Source organism: Plodia interpunctella, chromosome 7 (genome assembly GCF_027563975.2).
Source record: "Plodia interpunctella isolate USDA-ARS_2022_Savannah chromosome 7, ilPloInte3.2, whole genome shotgun sequence".
In the NCBI taxonomy this organism is placed as follows: domain Eukaryota; kingdom Metazoa; phylum Arthropoda; class Insecta; order Lepidoptera; family Pyralidae; genus Plodia; species Plodia interpunctella.
The window spans coordinates 1,775,320-1,790,020 of record NC_071300.1 but is presented as its reverse complement, the minus strand read 5'-3'; the positions used below and the strand labels follow the sequence as shown (position 1 = coordinate 1,790,020).

The 14,701-nt window shown below is 37.5% G+C and overlaps 1 protein-coding gene across 1 annotated transcript in view; it reads left to right on the top strand.

Moving 5' to 3' along the window:
- mAChR-B (muscarinic Acetylcholine Receptor, B-type) overlaps positions 1–14,701 on the top strand; it is a 30,287-nt gene that overhangs the window by 7,083 nt on the left and 8,503 nt on the right. The window contains exons 2-3 of the mRNA XM_053748279.1: positions 7,170–7,245; positions 11,862–11,990. Coding sequence (XP_053604254.1) covers positions 11,914–11,990 — 77 coding nt within the window. The 5' untranslated portion in view covers positions 7,170–7,245; positions 11,862–11,913. The remainder of the gene's footprint in view (positions 1–7,169; positions 7,246–11,861; positions 11,991–14,701) is intronic.

Below are 14,701 nucleotides of genomic sequence, written 5' to 3'. Positions count from 1 at the left end.
TATCCCAATTTTTATCTCGTCATTAATAATAAAATTCCATTTTATGATTAAATCAGAGATTTTGTAACCGAAAACATTAAAGTGAGGCACAATGCTCAGCTAACATCGCTAACTTGTAACAAACTATATGTAAAGTCAATTTGCATATAAATAGTGTTTTAAAATTAAAGGCATCTGTAAACGAAGCGAATACTGCTTGTTATGCAAACCCATGTAATGTGTTCAACTTCGGGACTCCAGTTTAATCAAATTTAGCCCCTTGGCTATAGTCATTTTATAATTACAATGGCAACTGGATGCAGACCTCGGTATTATAGATCGTCTGCATTGGTGCTCCATTCTTATTAATATTTTCAGCTCTTAAACAATAATTCTCGCATTGTTCTGTTCCGATTTGAAGGGCGAGAGAGGCAATGTAATTATTTATTTATTTATAAAACTTTATTGTTCCAAGTAAAAACATATTTATAAACAAATGGCGAACTTAATGCTATAAGCATTCTCTCCCAACTAACCATTAGGAGAAACAGAGAAAAGTTGTGCGGCGCAAAAAATATCGTATAAACACAAATAAGTACTATCACATACTTAAATACAATAGTAACTACATATATAAAATATAAATATAAATAGCAAAGCATATATACATAAGACTACATGTATATAAATATTTAAATAATTACAGGGTGCTGTGGAAAAAGACTCGGCAGCACGCATGTGATAACACTGGAAAGGCTACCAAACATAAAACACGTGGCACGTCATTACGTCTACGTGTTCTCTCTTTTTTTTACACGATATGGGGAAAAGAGACAGCATGTGGACATTAGCGACGTGGTACGTGTTTGTATGTTTCGTGGTAGGTCTTCAGGTGTTGTAGGCGTCCATTATTTCATTCCGTCATAGGCTGAGATGGCCTCTTCTCACCAGGTCGGTATCTCGGAGGAAGAGGTTATCTCAGCCTATTTAAATAGTGCAATCCTGTTTGCCTGCTTGATAGTAAAAATATATTTTTAATTGTTTTGTTTGACTGTTGTGTTTGTAAAACTTTCTGTGACGTAGTGCTATAGTGAGTTCCAAGTTGCAATCCATGATAAAGTCAATATGAAAAATTGATAGTTTAGACTGTGTCTGAAATAATCTGTGTACTTCAAATACTTAGAAACATAACACCCCTTTTTTGGGTAATCTTGTAAAAACAATTACAATCATTAAAGCAAATGTGTATTCATTTTGGTGAAAATTACTGTCATTTCAGTTTAAAACTGCATAATGACTTTGTTAATTTGTAATCATGGGGAGTCGAAATTCCTGAGCACAAATTACGATTACAATGTTCAAAGAAATTTCGTTCTTAGGCTGGAAGTAATAAAATTTAATTTGCTAATTTACGGGTCGGATAGCTATTTAATTAGGTGGTGAAAATTACTTAGAAACAAGTGTCAGTTTTAATAACATTTTGTTTCATCATTATAAGGATTATTTTTTATTAAGTAATTGGTACATAGAGACTTTTGTCTAGACGTAATAAATACAAAAAAAGGTTTTTTTAACGTTTTTTAGTTTTAATTTCGTTTCCATAAAACGTCAACTCTATGTTCGATTCCGCTACATAAAGCTTATGTACTGTCTCGTGTTGCTTGGCTATTACATAGAGTTAAGATGTGTAGAATCGCAAATTAGATTGTAATTTTTTATATATGAAAAAAAACTACGAATCACGAAAAGTCGTTGAATAAAAGTTGCTTGTTTTGATGTACCCAATTAGTCTTTAGGAGGTTTTGCGTTTGATACCAGTAACCCTGGATATATAATAGGTTTTCGTAAAAATTTCAGGAAATCTTCCCTGTCATTTTCGATAAGTATACTAATTTCTACTTGCTCACGTCCAGTAGCTTTGGTTCTGTTTTGTTCGCCAACCAGCTATGGTTATTTGTAATGTAAACATTACATTTAGCCATGAGGAATATTACTATGAAGAGAAAGCATAGTCACTAAAACAATGTAGGCTTAGGCTTATCAATGAAAAAAAATATTTACTAAAAGAAATTGAATGAATATATAAGTATTATAATTATGGACAAGCCAGCCCCTCTTCGATTGCTGCGCCCGTAGGGGTCCTTAATTGTCACACTAAAGATCTGTTACTTAGATTAAGGATTCCAATAAAGAATTGAGTATTAATGTTTTAATTCAACATCAATTTGTATACATTAATATTTTTGCAAATATGTTTTTCTTTATTTCAAAAGCCTGAAATTCAAATGATAAGACAATTCAATTCATTAGAAACCTATTAATACAGAGTTGCCATATGACTATAGAGCATAATTTTGCATGGCACGAGCAACCATCAACCCTTTATTGCACAGGTCGATCTGACCTTCACGTCCCTTTTATTTTGAGACATCGCTACGAGGTACTCTGTGTATTGTTTGCCATATACATAAATAATTACATGGCTTCACACTTGATATCGACTTTGTTGCTTGGATGCTAAAGTTGTTTATTGATTGGCAGTGTTATATCATTAGTGGCGTATTGTTCATGAAAATATTGTATATAGAAAACAATCAGTAATGTTGTATGGTATATTTAGACTTGTCATTTTCTAAAACGTATATGAATATAATAGTATATATAGTAATGGTAGTATTTTAATAATAGACTAGCTTTTGACCGCGACTCGCGATTGGTATACAAACTCATGTGGCACGAGTAGGATTCGAACCTGGGAACTTTCGATCCACAGGTGGGCGTCTTAACCATTACACCACCACCGCTTCAACAACAAAACAAAACAAGCTTAGTGTCGGATTAATAATATTGGTTAGGAATTTAACTAGATTTGTAACGGGCGTGAAAGAAAATACAGGATCGTAGTAAGAAAATAAATATATTACAATGACCAATGCAAACTAGGCGCACTATAGTACAGTGAGCGAGTCACCGCGCGTATAGTAGTACGTTGGTATGTACAGTGCAGTGAGTGAATCACCGCGCGTGTACGCTCGCGTAGTGCGGAGTCCGGTTCTAGACTGTCCAGCCCGAAAGGTGAAGCAGCCGAGAGCGCGGTCGCAGCGATACTGGCGGCACGTAGGCAGCCGGCGATCTTTTATAGTGGAGGCGGCCGGCGATAAGGGCGTGTTCGGCGCAGCGCTACAGCGCTGCCGTTAGCAGGCGCGGGCGCTCGATGACGCTTGTTACAGGCTCCCCCTCTGTCTTGGAAGGCGTCCCGACGACAAGGCAGGAAATGGACGTCGAGTGGGTGGTGGTCTTCTTGGGTCTTCCACGTTTTCTTACAGGGTTGCCCTCACCATTGGGCTTCGTTTAGGGATATCCACTGCAACTGTACAGATACTACAAGCTTGCATCGTTTAGATACAGCCCAGACGACCGCAAGTGCTTCTCTTTCGGTTGTGGAATAGTTTCGTTCCGAGGCAGTCAAAAGGCGACTGGCGTATTCGACAGGGTGCTCATCTTCACCCTCCCCCTGGACCAGAACAACTCCAATAGCATAACTACTAGCGTCAGTTTTAATGATGTATGGCTTGTTTTCATCTGCTCGTCTGAGTATAGGAGCGGAGGTGAGACGGTTTTTTTAACTCATCATAAGCCTTTTGCTGTTCTTCTTTGCGTACTCCGATCTGCCAGTAGCCTGCTTTCAGGTCAAGAAGTGACATAACCGGCGTTGGTTTTGCTTCATGTAACAGGTCATCAATTCTTGGAAGTGGATATAGATCTGGAGTAGTGATTGAGTTAAGGCGTCTGTAATCCACACAGACGCGGACCTTTCCATTTGACTTCGGAACTAGTACGACTGGCGCAGCCCATGGGGATGCACAGGGTTCAATTATCCCTTCGGCTAACATTGTATTGATTTCTTGTTTGAGGATTTCCTTGCGAGGTGGTGAAAGTCGGTACGGAGGAACTGAGATTGGCGGATGATCCCCTGTCGGTATGGAATGCTCAATATATTTGGTAGGCTTTCGTTTAAATTCAAATACATCCCGGTTTTCTTTCAGGAGTTGATCAAGTTGCTGTTTCTGTTTCATAGAGATTTCAGGCAGTACATCAATTGCATCAATCTTAATGTTCCAATCACTATGGTCAAAGAGACTAGCAGTACGAGGTGATAGTTCAACTTCTTCCCTGTGAACATTTAGTTGGGCGTCGCGAAGCATGAAGTCCAGGTAACTGGGTGAGTACCCGTCGAACAATTTTGTTTTCTTATTTGGTGGTGTACTTCGAAGATCTATAGGGGCAAGCTTATAGGTTACTCCAGAAGTTGTCAGCTGAGGGGTCGGCGTTTTCTTAGCTACTTGAGTACTGTCAACTTCCTCCAACGACACAGTCGCTACGGGACCGGGCATTGGTGTGCTTGCGAGCATGGGTTCAGGCGTTTTGTGCACAGGAGACGGGGGTGGAGTTAACGCAGGCGAATCTTGACTCTCAAGCGTGATATTCATCGGAGAGACTGGACTGGGTAACTGAGTGACCTGATTTTGGAAAACGGCGAATTCTTCTGAATAAAGTTCATAAATTATCTCAGGCTCATGAATATAGTTCCAGGTGAACTGAGGTATATTCAGAATAATTCCAGCATCTTGTAAAAACCCAATGCCCAGTAGTGTTTGGTTGTGCTTGGCATCGGGTAAGACGATGAGGGTCGTAATTATTTCTCGTCCATTCAACCGTACTTTAGCTTTGAACGATAGAATCTTTTGATATTTTGTAACTCCATCCGCTAATGTTATGCTCACTGGCCGTTCCTCAAAGGTGTGACCACGTTTGTTCAATTCACAATAGAGAGAATATGATGCAACGCTGGTCTTGGCACAAGTATCCACATATGCTGTACCGTTTACTCCTTCGACATCCAGGAATACCACAGGCCGGGAGCGTGCACCAGTTTGAACATGGAACGAGCAAAATGCAATATTCTCTGGTTTCACTGGTAAGGGTGTTGGCCGACTTTTACAATTCGGGCAATTGCTACGGTAAACCCCAGGAGCGCCACACCCATAGCATGAGAATTTTGGTTGGCTTGGCGAAGGAGCTTGTGTTTGGTGTTCTGCTACATCCTTGGGGCGATCCACAGCAGCACCTTCAGCTCTCTTTTTCTTGCGACATTCCTCTACAGAGTGGCCAAGATTTTTGCAATAGCTGCAACGCACTCTTCCTCCTCTTCCAGGCTTTGCATTTCCCGATGAGGATGATTTGCCTTCATCCCTGTTCATGGCATATTCCTGTAAGGATTGCTCGATGCCGCGAGCTGTTTCTAGTAGCACATCAAAGGTAGGCACTGTATCTCTTGGAATGCGATTTCTAATGTCCAACCGAATCAAGGAGAATATCATGTCGATTTGTTGGCTTTCTGTTAAGGCTGGAGGGGGCAGAGATGAAAAAAGTGACCGTTTCTTCGCAATGAATGCTTCGGTTGTCATATTATGCTCCTGTGCCTCGTGTGTTATCTGGTGGTACACCATATAAGCAGGTCGTCTAGGGGCAAAAGTGTGCCGAAGGCTGCGTATAAAATCATCCCACCGACGTATATTATCCTTCATCCCTTGCCACCAAGTTGCAGCCTCTCCTTTCAGAAGAAGCGGGAGTCCAACAAGTGCATCAGCATCAGTGATCCTTTCCGCGGATTTGTATACCGAGATAGCTGCTACAAAGGCTTCTACGACGTCAGTGTCCCTTTCTCCACTATATGTGATGTTACACGATGCGAAGGAACCCCTCTTGCTATCCATGATGGTGGTCAAAATCCGATGAAATTGATCTTCCGACATCGCCATCCTGGGAATCCTATGTGGGAGCGTTCGAAGTCTTGCAATATAAGATCCTTTACTAGATCCTGGCCCCGCGTTGAGCGCCACGATGTAACGGGCGTGAAAGAAAATACAGGATCGTAGTAAGAAAATAAATATATTACAATGACCAATGCAAACTAGGCGCACTATAGTACAGTGAGCGAGTCACCGCGCGTATAGTAGTACGTTGGTATGTACAGTGCAGTGAGTGAATCACCGCGCGTGTACGCTCGCGTAGTGCGGAGTCCGGTTCTAGACTGTCCAGCCCGAAAGGTGAAGCAGCCGAGAGCGCGGTCGCAGCGATACTGGCGGCACGTAGGCAGCCGGCGATCTTTTATAGTGGAGGCGGCCGGCGATAAGGGCGTGTTCGGCGCAGCGCTACAGCGCTGCCGTTAGCAGGCGCGGGCGCTCGATGACGCTTGTTACAGATTTCAATATAAAATATATATATACCTATATATTGACGATTTGTTCCACCTTGGACAGTAGGTACTGGGTTATATACGTATCCTTCACTGGTTAAATAAATATATTCGGCCAAAAGCGGATATTTCCGGATGTTAGCTCCAATACACAGAGTACTGGACCGCACCGCACGTAAGATAGACCGTACAATCGGCCGCGTATCAAGTTATCCTGCAAAGACCTTAATGCCGCGGCGATTGGAGCGAGTTAGCAATGAATTTGGACAGCTTGATGTGCTGTTGACTGTACGTTTGTTCAATGTCTATGGCATCAGAGCTTGTGTAATTTCCGACATACGTTTACAATATACAGTGTAGCGGTATATCAATAAATTTAAGACCAAGGTTCCTGTCGTTTTAGTATGTATGCACTTTCCATTTTACCTAATTCTTTGCCATAGATTTTACCTCTCAGTGTGCACATTTATAGACCTTTAAAGTTATTTATTGTGTTGAAATAATGTTGATCTGTTTTTCATAATAAAGCATATTTTAATCTAAAGTATATTTTGTCACTATCTCACTTTACAAAATTTGGTATTGTAAGGAGAGAAAAAAATATTTTTCATTTAGTTCATATTTTAAGCTTAAAGTATGCTTCTTATGCAGTCTTTTTTATGAAATAACAAGATACGAATCGGAACAATTAAAACTTACTGAAAAATAATTTCTACTCGTTGAAGCCTTAAAGGCTTAGTTTTCTCACCCGAAAATCCACAAAGTCAACTTAAAAGTTAACCTAAACCTTAATAATTAAATATTTATGTCCCCGCGAACGCTGAAGTTAGCATAAACCTGTGTCCACATTTCCGCGCGCACGATCAAATAGGTTTATCATAACTATATGTACTTGTATGTATATCACGGTTCATATCTGTTTCCTTTGCAGGTTGCGCGGCGGCATGCGCCGGTGTGTCCCCCGCCTTATCTCGCCGATATGCCTTGAATACCCGACAGTGATGGGGGTGAGTTTAAACAGCTGTTGTTAATTGTTAAGGCGTGAAGTTGATTGTCTAGGTCAAACTGTAGCTGGAATATTATGTGTTTGGATTTAAAAAGTGTTGTATTCAAGCGATTAAGTTATAGAAAAGGGAGTTTGATTTATATTTATTAATAAAAAAACAAGCATAATCCTATCTAATATCAGATATAAATGCGAAATTGGTTTTGTTACCTCTTCGCGCTTTCATGAAATTATGATTTGACGAAGAAAGGTAACTTTAATTCCGGAAAAATAAATGTTTCCGTAGGAAATACACGCGGGCGATGCTACGGGCAAAACTAGAGATTAATTCTAAGAAAAATATCATATTCATATTCGAATTTATTGGACTGTTCAATTCAGCAAGGCCGCCAAACAGCTATGCTTGGCTTTTGGCCTGGACTCTGTTGGTTCCGTAAGGGATAAATACGTTCGTTACATATTATTAAACAAAGTCCTCTGCCACATCTGTCTGTTTGTTCGCGATAAACTCAAAAACTACTGCACGGATTTTCATGCGGTTTTCGCCAATAGATATTGTGGTTTCAGTGTATAAGTTATTAAGTTTTTACCCGAGAGAAGTCGGAACGGGAAGCTTATACTAAAGACAAAGAAATAGTTGTACGACTTTACTCAAAGTTTGTTTTGAATATTCAGTACTAAGCTCCTTATTCAATATCAAGTAATGTGGACTAGATATATATCCGAAGCCAGAATGACATTTGATGAGGGACTGCTTAAGTTTGGGACGTGGTTATTCATGACCACAGTTCACAGATAGACATACATATGGCAAGTTGAAAAGTTATATAGTATGGCTACGTCTTGGCTACGGGTAATAACGTAGGGAACAAACGACTGGTTATGTCGCTCCCGCCTGGCCCTGGCAGAAGGGGCAAACAAATTAAATGAAACTTTCGGTTAATACGGGATTTTTTGATAGAGTGATTCAAAAGGAATACGAAGCGTGCAAAGCCGAGTCGGGTCGCTAGTTATGTATGCATAAAAGCATGTTCACATAGCATAATTACTCAGACACCAGTCTGAATAATTATGCTATGTGAGTATGGATAATAGACTTGTATAAATTACTAAATTATGCTGAAGACACCGTGCAATTTTAACCGGTTTTAACTTTAATAAATCAAGGAGCATAATATTCAACGGTTATGATTAAAGTTTGCTTTATAATTTATAGTGGAAAAACCCAAACCATTCAGTGGAAATTGCGATGAACAATAGTGCTTATTTATATGAATTTCATTTCATTCAATTATTCTGAATTCAGTTCATTCCACTTATTGTAAAATTCGGGAAAACAATCGAAGGGTAGCTAGATCACTTCAATTGTCTGACGGGGAAAATACATTGCTTTGTTTTATGCCAGCTCCACATTGTCGGCAAACAGTTTGCCAACCTTTGACGGATTCGGTATATACATTCCTGATTTTTCATTGCGGTAAATAAACATATGAATGTTTTTATTTCTAACTACGCAATGCTCGTGAATTCGCTTCGGCATATCTGAGTTCTGGTATTATAAAAACTGGCTAGTATAATAATAATAATACCAGCTCCACACTTGGCTAAGTATTACCACTGCACAATTTTATATATATTTAAAATTATAACACGCTTTCTAATAATTCATCGATAGTTGAAACTAAAGCCAAAACTGCTAAGTTCCCTGTACCTTACCAGCTCAGTGCGATAAAAGACAAATGTCAAAAACATCAGAAACAACATAGTTATAAAAATATAACTCTGCTAAAAATTCATAAAAAACTTTTTGTCATTATCGCACTTTATAATATTTGCAATTGACAGAAAGAGATAAAATATAATATAGCTTAAAGTATGCTCTAGTTTTATGAATGGTAATGACAAAAGAGTATGACTTATACAAATCCCTACCACACGAATTTCGAAGATCGCCTTTGTCACAGTCTAATATTGTATGACGACACAGATAGTGCTTCTTCGGTGGAGTTATATTGCTCCTTATAAATTTCGAATAAATCTATGATTTCCTTAACCATAAGATTTACAAAACAAAAATATTTGACTGTAGAATCAATACAGTGTAAAACATTTGTATAGGATAAGGATAATTAGAATGCAAACGAAAATTTGCTCAAATGAAAAAGAGAGAGAGATAAAGCTTCACAGAGAACATTGAGACATTATAATACAGTCTACTTTAAGTAACATGACGTATGTTAGTTTCGGGTCCAATTTAGTCAATGTAATTCCAAGTATTACGTAGATTAACCCCACCCGTGAGATGTGTCCCGACAGGATTATGAACTGTGACCGGTTAGGTATTGGAATAGGATACGTAATTATAGTTACAATCGCTTGTACCTAGTGTTTATTTCAGATTCACGCATGATGAAGGCGTGAGAAAATAACTCAGCCGTACTTTTTTCTTCTTGTGATTCCTGAAGGCACTCAAAATAGAACATTATCATGTAATTTAAGAGCGAGGCTCTTGTCGGTGGAGTTCCCTCCATTGTTCTCTTTCCAAAACCTTCACTTCTTGATACGACACGACACCAACTTTTTCTTTAATTTGTCTGGTGTAACTATCTCTTGGTCTTCCTGGGCCCATTCTTCTTACCACTTTTCCTTCTATAATCTTCTATATCATGTCGTATCAAGTGTCCTGACATTTTTCTTGTTCTATTTTCAATGTATTTCAGGATGTTTATCTCCAATTCGGTTAAAAACCTCTTCGTTGAAAGAAAGAAAGAAGAAAGAAAAAATATTCATTTGGTACATATAAATTATTTACTGATTATTTCTTTCTAGCTAATTCTCTCCAATCGATAAGTTAGAGAGACTTTTGGAAGGATGGACGGAAGAAGACCCAAAGAACGTAGCCCTGTACGCCGGTCCGACCAAGTGAAAAATCTCCCGAACACCAAGGTCTCCGAAGCTCTAGAACAAGCTAAAGATCACAAGTGGAGAGAGATCTTGAAGAGGTTGGGACGGGCACATCACGACGCAAAGCAGTGAGCACACGACCAAAGAAGGGGGAAGTCTACTCGTTCCAAAAATAGTTTGGTGTACTCGGATCGCTTACGGATACTTATTGTGGTCCAATGCGAAAAGGGCGCCCAACGCGAAAACTTCTACTTCTACTCAATTACTACTTAAATCTTTAAATTAAATTATGCGCCGGTTAAAGTTAACGTCAAAATTGGCTTATGTTATAGGACCTAAATGAATCAAAGTTGCCGGAATTGGAACACATACTTCGAAGCCTTAAAAAATTACTCCTTTTTGCTGCGGTCGTGTAAAAAAGGGCCTTTTTATGTCGACCATCCGTGTTTTATGACTTATTTGATATGAAATTCAGTGAAAGTACCTACAGTATGTTCTGATCCACATCCTGAATGGCGTGTAAACAAGTCACGAAACGGTGGAACCCTGTGATTACTTTTCCCTATTACGTGTTTTTATTTTAGCCCCAACTATAAAACTATATAAATAAATAATATCGGAAGGTCTTTTACAATACACCCTGTGAACCTTCAATCGGCTGTCAAGGCGGTCGGTCGGATTTTGTACGGAACGGTGACTGGCTGCATTGCATAGTCGCATTTGTTATATTATACAAAAAAACGTACACGCATACGCATAATGCAGTCGGTATTTTAACTGATTTAAAGCAGATACTTTCCCAATGGTATTCCCAAAGGTATATGTGGATTGTGGAATTAAGTGAGAATGAAATTTACAACCACAGAAAAGATACGAATCTAATAAATTTAAAATATATATTAATACTAACTTTTTAAGCGCACAAATTTTGCAAAAAATACATACGTACAAGTTTGCAAAACATATTTGCATTTAAAAAAAAATGGGAAAATTTCGAAATAAAGATGTTCATACACCATATATCTTTAACATATTTTTTTTTTATTTAGGTTATTACAAACACGTTTCATGCTTGGCCAGTCTTACGTTCTGTCATTCGATAAAGATAATGGGATTGGTTCAGCTCAAAGGAGTTCGTCAGTGTAACTCGATAATGTTTTGTCTTTGCGCCTTTTATCTTTTTATCATTGCGCTCCTTGTTTTCTTGGATGTATTAATTTCGGTTTGTTTGTTTTTTGTTTACTAGCTTCGCCGTCAGGTACTGCCTCAGTGGTAATTTCGGAATAAAACGTATATGTGTTACAACTTATTGTCTACCCGTGTGACTAATACGCAGCTTTTTAAATAAATAAAACTATTTCTTTGCCAAAACAAATTACTTTTGCTGCGATGAAATTAAAGATTAAACGCCTACGATGATAGATAGATAAATTGTTTATTTGTTCTGCTGTAACACACAATTTACATAATAATAATTAAAAGAAAATTAACTATACTAAACATATAATAAAACTGATATGTATTTGTGTGTCACAGTGCACAAATAGGCTATGCAGTTCAGCTAAACGCTACCCACCGGGAGTAGCAGATGAAATAGAATAAACTTACATTGATTTTGCCAAACGAGGTAGTTTGTCGCAGAAGCTAATAGAAAGCAGATTCTAAAAATAAAATACACACAATCAAGAGCTAACCACGTTCGTTTTGTTCCAGATACGATCATAGAACCGCCATTGACGGAGACAATAAACGCAGCCTTGGAACCATGAACTCCACAGAGCTAGTCGACGTGAACACCTCCACGACTATATTTACAATCGGCACCAGTTTTATTACACAATGGTTAGTAGATTTTATTATATTTTTCTTTGAAATCATAATTTTAAGAACCTGTTTCACTATTTTCTGAAAAAATGCTATATTATAATTCGACAAATCTAACCTGATCTGAATTGATCAGTTAGTTCTATAATATCTATTTAGCGTAAATTAGGTACCAAGATAGATTAAAAAATGTTCTCCCGTAACTCACATTATACAAAAATTATAATAACATAAACTCAAAACGAATCATAAAACCTAATTGATTCCAGCTGCTACCTTCCGTCCGATATGTTACATATAGACTAATAGATGCTATACCGCAAGCGATGAAACAAGCCCTAAAACTCACAATGCGTTAATCTCATAACTATGCCAGTTACAAGATTAACGCATTTTTAGGTAATTTACTGTAAATGAACGATGTATTAACTGAGAATCGGGTAACCTGCATACTTTTTAGCTTATAATGTGCGATGCTCCATATAATCGAAATAACGCGGGAACAGACGAAGGATAAAATCCTGCTGAAGTTTTGATATTACACAATATTAATCAAGATGGAATATGATCATTTTCAGATTGACCTGAGTCTTGGATGTTTATCTATATGTATATTATTTTATAGAATATAGTATTGTTGATTTAATATCCCATAACACAAGTTTCGAACTTACTTTGGGGCTAACTCGCTCTGTGTGTTTTATCCCTATGCATTTATCTATACTATATACTGTATTATAAAGATGTAAGCGATTGTGAGTGTATGTTTTAGGCGGATAATCTCCGAAACTACCGAACCGATTTCAGAAATTCTTTCACCATTAAAAAGGCACATTATCCAAGATTGCTATATGCATTTAATCTCATAATTCCCATGGGAGCGAAACCCAGGGCAACATCTAGTATTATATATTTACATTTTAACAAAATTAATTAAAAAAAAATAGTTTATAATCAGACAGCGTTTATCTCCTAAAGTCCATAACCACGAATGAAATCTTGTAAAACTTTTCTTTAAATATTATTATTTTTCTTTTCTAAAGAACATGTTTTAATTTATATACACCACCATCCATGGAACAGCTTTGAAACTTGAAAACAACTTATCCGAAATCCCAAAGCAATACAGAGCAAATGATTACTATTTTACGATGGCGGGTTATCGAATCTCATAAAATTTGCCCTCTACCAACAGTCTACGATTGGGCCAAATCAAATAGCTTGAGTATGAGAATTGGGTATGAATTTGTAACTTAAATATTGGTAGTAAAAATGCAATCGCTGTAAAAGTTTGTTTTATAATTTAACTTTGATTTTATTTGTGTCTGAAAATAAACCAAGAATGCTCTGTTAATTTTAATGTTGATAAGTCTCAGTCACACTCCTTAACGATATAAATGCGAAAGTAAGTTTGTTTGCTACGCGCTTTTCTTGAAATTTGCATAGATGCAGTTTGAAGTAAAGAGAAGGATATAATTTGTCAATAAATGTAAACTATTACATATAATATTTTAGCTGCTAGTAAAATATAAAATAGTGACAGACTTCTATCACAATGTTCCGTCAGTCGTATTTGTGGAAAGCACTTCAGGAAAGTACAGTAAACCATTGTTACTTCGCACAATGCTATTCGAGATTTGGTATGCAACAAAATGTTCAGTTTTCATGCTGTGTGTACGAGTAGCAGAGCGATTTTAGTTATGTTCCAGAGTTCTTATTTTTTAATATCTTTGTCTTTTCCTACGTCAAATAGGGCTTTGCTAATCCTTCTGCGCCATGGCGTTCTGTCTAGGGTTTAGGTGTTTAATTATACTACCATAAGTTATCTTCGTTTGTTTACTTCTCTTCTTAGTTCCTTCTTTAGTTCGTTCTCTGTTTCAAACACAGCACCTTCAAAATGGTCATCGTCAAAATTAAAAATACGATGTTTTCCATAATTATTTTTATGTACAGTCTCAAGTTACCCGTGCTAATAATAAGATTGATGGGAAATGTCAACAAACAATTTGGATGTTCGCCTCTTTTTGAAACTTGAGACATGTTCTTTCAAACGAGATTTTTTTCCCATCGTTCATTTTATCAGATAATTTCACTTAATTTAATTGTTTCCCCCGATTGTAGATGTCCAAGATATTTAAAACTTAAAAAACATCGATACACCCGACTGTTTAGAGGAAGCTAAATACATTGTAAAATAGTATAGGAAGGACATTGGGTTCGGACGGTTTATGTTTGAGGAAGTAACTAAAGATAGAGACGCTTGTCTTACCATTTGTCGTTTTGAATACTAAGTGTGTGTTGCACCAGTCAACTTTGACGATAACTTTAACCTACACGCCTCCTCGTTTAGACAAAATGTCGTACTTTTCGTTTTTCTGCGAAGGTTAAAATTAGCATTAAAGTTGACTAGTTCGATTTACACTTAGGTTTAAGTAATTGTTCGATGACATTAAGTCTATTGCCGACATATAGTTTATAGGTGATGATGAAGAAGCGGCACAACAAACTTCATCGCAGCTATTTCTTCAAGGACATCAATCAATATAATAACTAAGCGGATACTTCCGCACGACGTGACTACATAACTTTTTAAATCCTACGAATATTATGAATGGACCGATTGTTGAGAAATTTGGCGTATGGGTAGAATATAACCTAGAATAACACATGGGTACTTTTTATCCCGAAATTCTCACGGACGCTAAGCGCTAAGCGGCGCAGTTAGTTAT